Here is a 7,712-nt window from a genome sequence, read left to right as displayed (position 1 = left end):
CATGTTTTACCATGCTAAACTATGGTATTGCAATGGCCAATTGCGCATTAAGTACCATTCAAATGTTATTAAGCATCAAATTTTTCCTAAAGGATCACTTCAAAATATTAGCACATTTAATCGCTGAATTTTCTTTTATTTTATTTCATTATCTGGTCTGTCTAATTATAAGTTATGAAAAATTCTGAATATTGAAAAATGCAATATATGGTTGAATTTTTTGACCTTTCTTTTTCTAAATTGTGATGCAAAATTATTGGGATATCTAAAAAAATTAAAGGAAAAAAAATAAAAAAAAATTATGTTAAAAATTTTGGTAAAGACAGAACGAAGGTGAAAGTTTTTTCACAAAAATAATGTCTGAAATAAATTGCTTAGAAACTAAATTTTGAGCTAATGAAGAAGAAAAGTTTCATTGTTAGGAAACTTTTGCCCTAATCAACGATCGACAAAAAGAAGCCTTTCTTTCTTATTTACTACAAGTAAGTTAACCTTATAATTATTTCCAACAATACATATATTATTTGAAATAAAAGAGTATCTAATTTCTTGTACATATATGCATACTGTAAAGGTGTAAATAAATTTTTATACTATTACACTCTTCTCTTTTCTCATTATTCTTTTTTCATTAAACAAATGTTTGTCCTTTTTTCATTGCAAATTATTGCCTTTTTATAAATTTGGAAAATTTCTTTTTTTAAAGAGCTCACAATCACTTTTAAAAAATTAACAAAAGGAAGCAGTTTTTCAGCATGAAAACTTTTAAAGAAAATCAATGACAAAACAATAAAACTTACTGAAAAACAATTGATGATGGGAATATTTTCTTTCATGAATCACGAATATTTGATTATCAAAGTAATGCAAGCAATTGACCACAGTCATTGACCAATTCGACAATCCTTTGTTATTGACCCTTATGACCTCTTGTTAGTGATTGCCAAAAATTCCCAGTAGTAATTTATGAAGCTGTAAGCTTCATAAATTGCTTCATAAATTTTATGAAGCTTATGAAGTTACAACCAACCTTCAATTCCCCATGCTTTAAAAACATTTAATGCTTAGATTATCACTGCTTGATTAGCTATTATTCTTTGCCTTTAAATTTAATTCTTTTTTCTATCACATTAAATTAGACTAATTTATAATTGGGGTCGAATTAATTGAACTGGTTGAAATCAATCAGTAATTAAACCTTGATATGCCACAGTATTTTTCCCAACTTACTTTATAATCATCAGTATTCTGTCTTACAAGCAAGTATGGCGTGAATTAAGCCTTTTTTTTAGATAATTTACTTATCAATGTCCGCATGCCCGATAAATACATACCTTCAAATCATCTCATAAATATTAAGTATTATATGGAATGATTAAGTAAATCTGCTGCTTAGTAACCATCCTTAATTATTAGTATTTTCATTGATGCTAACGATGTGCAAAATTGTAATTAATAATTACATTCGTATATTTCATAGCAAATGTTATCGCAATATTTTACATAAATATGAATTACTCATTCTGATTCAAAAGATAAAAATGCCAATTGTAAATCGGTCAGTTTTTTGAACCCGAGAAATCAAGAATGAATAACTGGTAATTCTTAGTTCACGACAGTGTTTTTTTTCTTCATAGCAACTACTACTGCTACTATGTCTACAGTTTCACCAAAATTAGTCACACAATACTTTAAATATAATAAACCATTCATAATCATAGTAAAATTAATCGTCAACACGCTGAAATGTAATTTGTAATTGAATTTGAAAAATTGAAATCATAGTTAATTGAATTAACATTAAAAGATATTACAGTTATAATCACTTAAAAAAATAAAAAAAAAGAAGAAAACATGTTTTTCCTGAGTGAAAAAATATCAACAATAAAATGTTTGAACCGGTCTGTACAAATTATTGTACATTATCGTTATTATTATCGTTGTCAAATTATTATTCATTATTGTCGTTATCAGCATAATCTTCATTATCAATTTTATCAAGATCATTTTCACTACTGCTATTTTTATCTTCTTTACGACGTTTCGCAGTGCAAATAATACCATCGAAATATACGCTACCGCTATCGTATACCAGTACATCTGCCGTACGATAATCGATTAAGGCATCCCTGTAAAAATGTGATAATAATTATGGCAATTATTAATAGCTTATAATTACAAGTTTTATGCTAACATATCATGGAAAAAGTTAAGCAAAAAACATTTTGTAATATTCTGACTAAAATTAAATTTTTGGTCTCGGAAAATTTCAAATTCCGTTTCTAATATCTTCAAAATTTATTTGCTGACATTTTACAAACATTAATTAAAAGGAGCAACGGTAGTAAAGGAACATATAAAAGGAAGAATACCTAAATAATTCACAAGAATTTGTTTGATTATCTATCTGAAGAAGATTTGATGATCGGCATCCTTCCAAATAACATGCTCGGAAGCAGTCTTGAGGACTGAAATAAATGATCTATTAAGAAAATCTTTCCTACAAATCCAATTTAATAGGGAAAATCATCAACGATATTAATATTTAAATATTTAACAAAAAAAGACTTTGTTGTTGAAAATCTTTAATCGTTGGTTATTGTACCAATGGATCAATAAAGCTATCATTTTACCATAGCAATCTGTTAAAAGTTCTTGTGTTTTCGTTATAAAAGTAAAATATATTTTTTGCTTTTTCATTTTTTCTAATAATCTCTTCTAATATAAATACAAAAAAAGAAGGACAATTGTAATATTTTCAGGATATTTAAGCAAAATAAGAGAGAATGAAGCAAAAAAAATACCTGGAAACTGGAAATTTCTTGATTCGTTTGTTACCGCGGAAGTTTGTTTGATAAATGGCAGAATAGATACACTTTCCAAGATCGGAATATGTTGTTCTTTTCATAGGTGATGTTGTCAGTGTTCTCCGGTCAGAAATATTATCCATTTTCAGCGGAGTTGTAACTTAATCAGTGATAACGTTAAAATATTTCCAGTCTTAAACTGATTAAACATTTCTCACTACCAAAAGTGTAGGAAAATTATCATCCATTTATGACATAATTTCTATTATTTGAGCAATACATAAAATGTATTAAATTAATTTCAAGTATTGTGATTTAAAAGAAAACATGGCTTAAAACATTATTCTTTTGGATTTCTTAAAAACTGTTTCAAGTAGAAGATAAAGTGGCAAATTATTTGTATCTGAAAACAAAACGAAATTTGATAAATTATTTTTAGGATTGCAAAGGAATAATCGAACTTGATTCCAACAAATTTTAATTAGCACTAATCGCAAAAAATTATTTTGCAATGAAGGGATTATAATTTGACTGCTAAGCAATTTTCCGCACAATTAGAAGCAATTCAACGATTTATTAATTAGTGGAATACGTCATCTGAAGAAAATTCAGCGCAGGAATGAGAAACAAACCAAGAATAGCACTCGCATCACTGAGTTCCGGAAACAAATCGGCAGCAATTGTAAAATCACCTGTTGAAATTGTGGTTGTCATAAACATTGCCGCCAGATTAAGACCTTGCAAATCGCCAATTTCTCTTGATTTCTTTTCCACGTTTTCTTCTCCGATCTCTAAATATTTTAAATCTTAAAAAGTTAAGCAAATTTTTTTAAGAAAAATACGCCATATAAGTAAATAAATTCTAGGAGTTTTACAAAATTATCTATAAAATTTGAATTCCCTATTGCAATTAACGAATTCCGAAGACTGGAATCTAATTTTTTAAATATTGAAAGAATTTAATATTGATAAATCATACGGTTGGTAAACCACCTAATACGGTTGATAATGACATCATTCGAACAGCGGAAATTTAGTAAATCCATCAAACTAACATAAACTATACACCTAATGTTACGATAAAGCTGACATAAATATTTTTTAAAATGTCAAGGACTTCATGAAATCCTGATCCATGTTTTTTTGCTTTTATTTTACTGTTAAAAATTGAAAATATAATTTTAATTGTAATCTGGTTGGTAGATCGGAAATCGATGTTTAATTTATTATATCAATAAAGTAATATGCAAATTAAAAAAATTTTTATCAATTATACCAAATGTTTGTGCGAGCTATTATTCCGAAATTAATTAAAATGAATTTCAAGATAAAAAATAAATTAAAATAACCTTCCGAAAGGTCATGGTAACCTGAACGACGAGTAGCATAATGTATGGAGTGAATGGGATTTATTGTCGTGATCATACTACTGGCGATTAAATCAATACCATTGCCATTGTCATGAATGTTTTTTACCTAAAAATTTATTTTTAAAATTGAAAAATAATTTTAACAGAAGAATGAAATTTCCAAAAAAATCTTTTTTTTCCTGTTTTCTATTTCTAGAATATTATTTCCTATGTTCTTCCTTATCTGTTAATCACTGAAAAGAAATCAAAAAATCATAGAAAAATTTATTGGTATTCTTTTTTATAAGCTAATCATCCAAGAAATATTTTCAATAATTTCGTTCCATTTAATTTTTCTCTCAAATCTTTCTGTAACTCTCATCATTTCCTGCATTTTTCTTTAAAATGTAATTTGAAAATTTTTTACATTTAGGAAATCTTTTGTTTCACTTCTTCGAAAAACATTAACGTCTAGAAAATTCAAATACACTTTTACGCACTGAAATAAAACGGGGGAAATATTAGTTATAAAAACAAAAGAAAAAAGCTAAACCTCATCAGAATGTAAGGCATCATTTCCATTGTTGTCAATTTCATTTTTATCATTTGGTATCAAACCCATTTCAGATAAACATTTTTCTTTCATGTAAATTGAGAATTTATTATCTGAAAAAGAAAAAAAGCGATACAAACAAACTGTTTTCATTCATTTTTTTTGCTCATTTTAAAAGATTTTCTTTTTTTTAAAACAAAATTTCCATTCAATTTCTTCTTCTTTTCTTTTTTACCAAAAACTATTTGTTGTAAGAAATAGTAAGAATTACTTTGAATGGAACAAGTTTTATCGAAATAGCTATGCATTAATGTAGAGGCAGTGAACTGATTGAAATTTTTTGGATTTGTCGTCCTGAAATTCCATCAAGAACTATTTAGAATTGAGAGGTAAACAGGTAGACAGGTAACCGAAGTGAATCTTTGACTAATCAAATATTACAGATCCGATTTTCTTTTGCCTTGAAATTTTCAAAAAAATAATTTCTAATTCTTTCTTTTCTTTGTATTATATGATAGTATTTTCTACTCTCCGTTATGCATGCGCATAACTTATCCTTGTTCCATATAAATCCTTACAACAACCTTTGAACTTCACTAATGCTATTTGGAAATCAAAAATTTCGATTTTTATTTTTTTTGCAACAAAGGAACTTATCCACATTACCTGCTCAAATTACTAATTAGGCATGTCCTGGAATTAAAGTAGTACTCGATACTACGGCATTCGATACTATATCGATTTTCCGCACTCATACAGTAGCACTTACATGCTTCCACAGATGTGTTAGTTTCTGCAGCAAATGCTGTGCCGTGAAGCACATGATTTGGCATTTCAACGAAGCAGCTATCAGTATTTACTGTAAAAACTATTAATCACTCCTAGTAATTATTTGTTAAATGGTAATTGTATATGTTCAGTAAATTAAATTATCAATTATCATAACAAGGATTGGTGAAAGGATCTTTGAAAAGAAGAGAGAAAAGAATGAAAAAGAACTAAAAAAAGCAAAAATCAAAAGAGCAAAAAATCAAAATGAAATTTTTTATAAATTTATGCTGAAAGACATAAACTGAAATCATTGCTAACAGTCCGAAAACTAATTTTTAAATTTTTGATCATTATGTAGAGTAAAATTGAAAGCTATAATGATAAGAGATCACCTTTTTTCTCTGTAACATAATTGCAATACTTGAACAATTGCGCAATTTAAACTAAGATCTCACGTGTCATTTTGTTTCGAAAAAAATGTCCAATTAATGAATTAAAATGTTGAATATCTAATCGAAGCTTCGATTTAATGAGAACGAATCTATTCAACTTAAATGCAGAAGTTCTCGGAAGAAAATTTTAGAAGTAAAGAATATCAACAACCTGGCGTGAAAATCTTCGCCGGTTTCGTTGTTGAAGTTGAAATGTTAACAGTTCGACGACAACCATGAATCAAATTAATGTTCACTAATTGCTGTTTTGAATCTTCTAAAAAAAGATAACTAAATATACGGTATTGGTATAAGGTATCAGTTATACAGTATCAACTTTCCTAAAGTAATACCAAATACATGGTTGCAAATCATCGAAAATGCTACCGTTATCAGCTAAGAATACGAACAGGATATACGCTAACCTACTGAACAAATCATTCCTAGATAGGTGACATTATCCTGCCGTTCAAACTCCTCCGGAAATTCATTTCTTGTTTGCAAATTCAAGATACAATCACGTTCTTTGTGGTAATAAGTTGCGGAAACACATTGAAAAGAGTAAATTTCGTAGCTTCTGCAAAATTCCCGAAAAAAAATTTGTTCTTTGGAAAAAACAAGATTATTGCTAAAAATTTTAATTTCTGATTAAATTAAGAATTTTTGGTTAATATTCAAAATGAAATAGAAGCATATTTTATCTGACATTTTTCGTAGAATTTTCTGTAGCGCAAAAGCTAGATCAGATTAATTTTTGTATTTTGCTATTATAACAAGATAATTAATAACAGTAGTAATAGTAGTAGTAGTAGTAGTAATAATGATAATAATAATAATAATAATAATAATAATAATAATAATAATAATAATAATAATAATAATAATAATAATAGATAATAATAATAATAATAATAATAATAATAATAATAATAATAATAATAATAATAACTGTATTAGGGGACATTGTGTTGTTGTGGACTTTGTTGATCACATACACAATTTATGTGACAGTTCTGCTGCTGTCGGATAAATCTAACTGATTGCATATATATATATATATGTGTGTGTGGGTGTGTTTCTGTGGGTGTGGGGTGTGTGTGTATTTTGTAGTGCAAACTAAAAGGACACAACCAACTCATATATCCATATATACAAATGCACCATATGCGGTGACAAACAATTTTGAAATGTCGCCCCCGTCCTCGACATTACTTCTCGATTTCGTCTATGGCTCATCAAATGTTCACAACAAATGATTATTACAAATTTTCTATGTTCAAATTTTCTATTCTCCCATTCTTTTGGCAATATTTTCATCAAATTATACAGTATACAGGACTATTACTTCTATCAGTTAAGCTCCAAAGATCATATTATGATGTTCGTTTTCACTAATCAATTGATTTCATATTTTTGTTTCTCAAATAAACTAACTGTCTCTTTATTTAAATGGTCGGGTTTTAATTTAATTTAATTCTCCAAAATATTTCTGTTTAAATTCACATTTTTGATATAATTGGGATAAGTAGAAACCTTCGAACGATTACATGTGCATTTCTTTTCGGAACAGAGCTATTTCCGGAACGGAATTTTGTCAGGGTAGTGTCTGACAAATATGATAATATGACACAAATGCAGATTTCAATAGTTTCACAAGTCTTTTTACCCTTTGTTTGTTTCTCTTTTTGTTTTTTGTTTTTTTNTTTTTTTTGTTAAAAAATGGAACAAAGAAATGAACTTTCCATTAATCCAAGCACTTTTCAAGTTTAAGAAATAGAATGAGCCAATAAATAGTATGTAT

General features: G+C 27.6%; 2 protein-coding genes across 2 annotated transcripts; both read right to left on the bottom strand.

Moving 5' to 3' along the window:
• Positions 1-1,951: 1,951 nt before the first annotated feature.
• On the bottom strand, positions 1,952-2,950 carry LOAG_10882 (hypothetical protein; the record flags this gene model as incomplete). The annotated part of the gene is made up of 3 exons (XM_003146405.1): positions 1,952-2,129; positions 2,373-2,468; positions 2,805-2,950. 3 exons carry the CDS (start codon positions 2,948-2,950, stop codon positions 1,952-1,954), a joined length of 420 nt encoding a protein of 139 aa, XP_003146453.1.
• A 433-nt stretch (positions 2,951-3,383) lies between these two features.
• Positions 3,384-5,542, bottom strand: LOAG_10880 (hypothetical protein; the record flags this gene model as incomplete). The annotated part of the gene is made up of 5 exons (XM_003146404.1): positions 3,384-3,598; positions 4,157-4,283; positions 4,710-4,822; positions 4,981-5,063; positions 5,376-5,542. The coding sequence occupies 5 exons, from the start codon at positions 5,540-5,542 to the stop codon at positions 3,384-3,386; spliced, it is 705 nt and encodes a 234-aa protein (XP_003146452.1).
• Between the last annotated feature and the right edge of the window lie 2,170 nt (positions 5,543-7,712).

This window comes from Loa loa, assembly GCF_000183805.2.
Source record: "Loa loa unplaced genomic scaffold supercont3.209, whole genome shotgun sequence".
Classification (NCBI taxonomy): domain Eukaryota; kingdom Metazoa; phylum Nematoda; class Chromadorea; order Rhabditida; family Onchocercidae; genus Loa; species Loa loa.
Note: the sequence above shows the minus strand (reverse complement) of the source record. Positions and strands in the feature narration are given on the sequence as shown.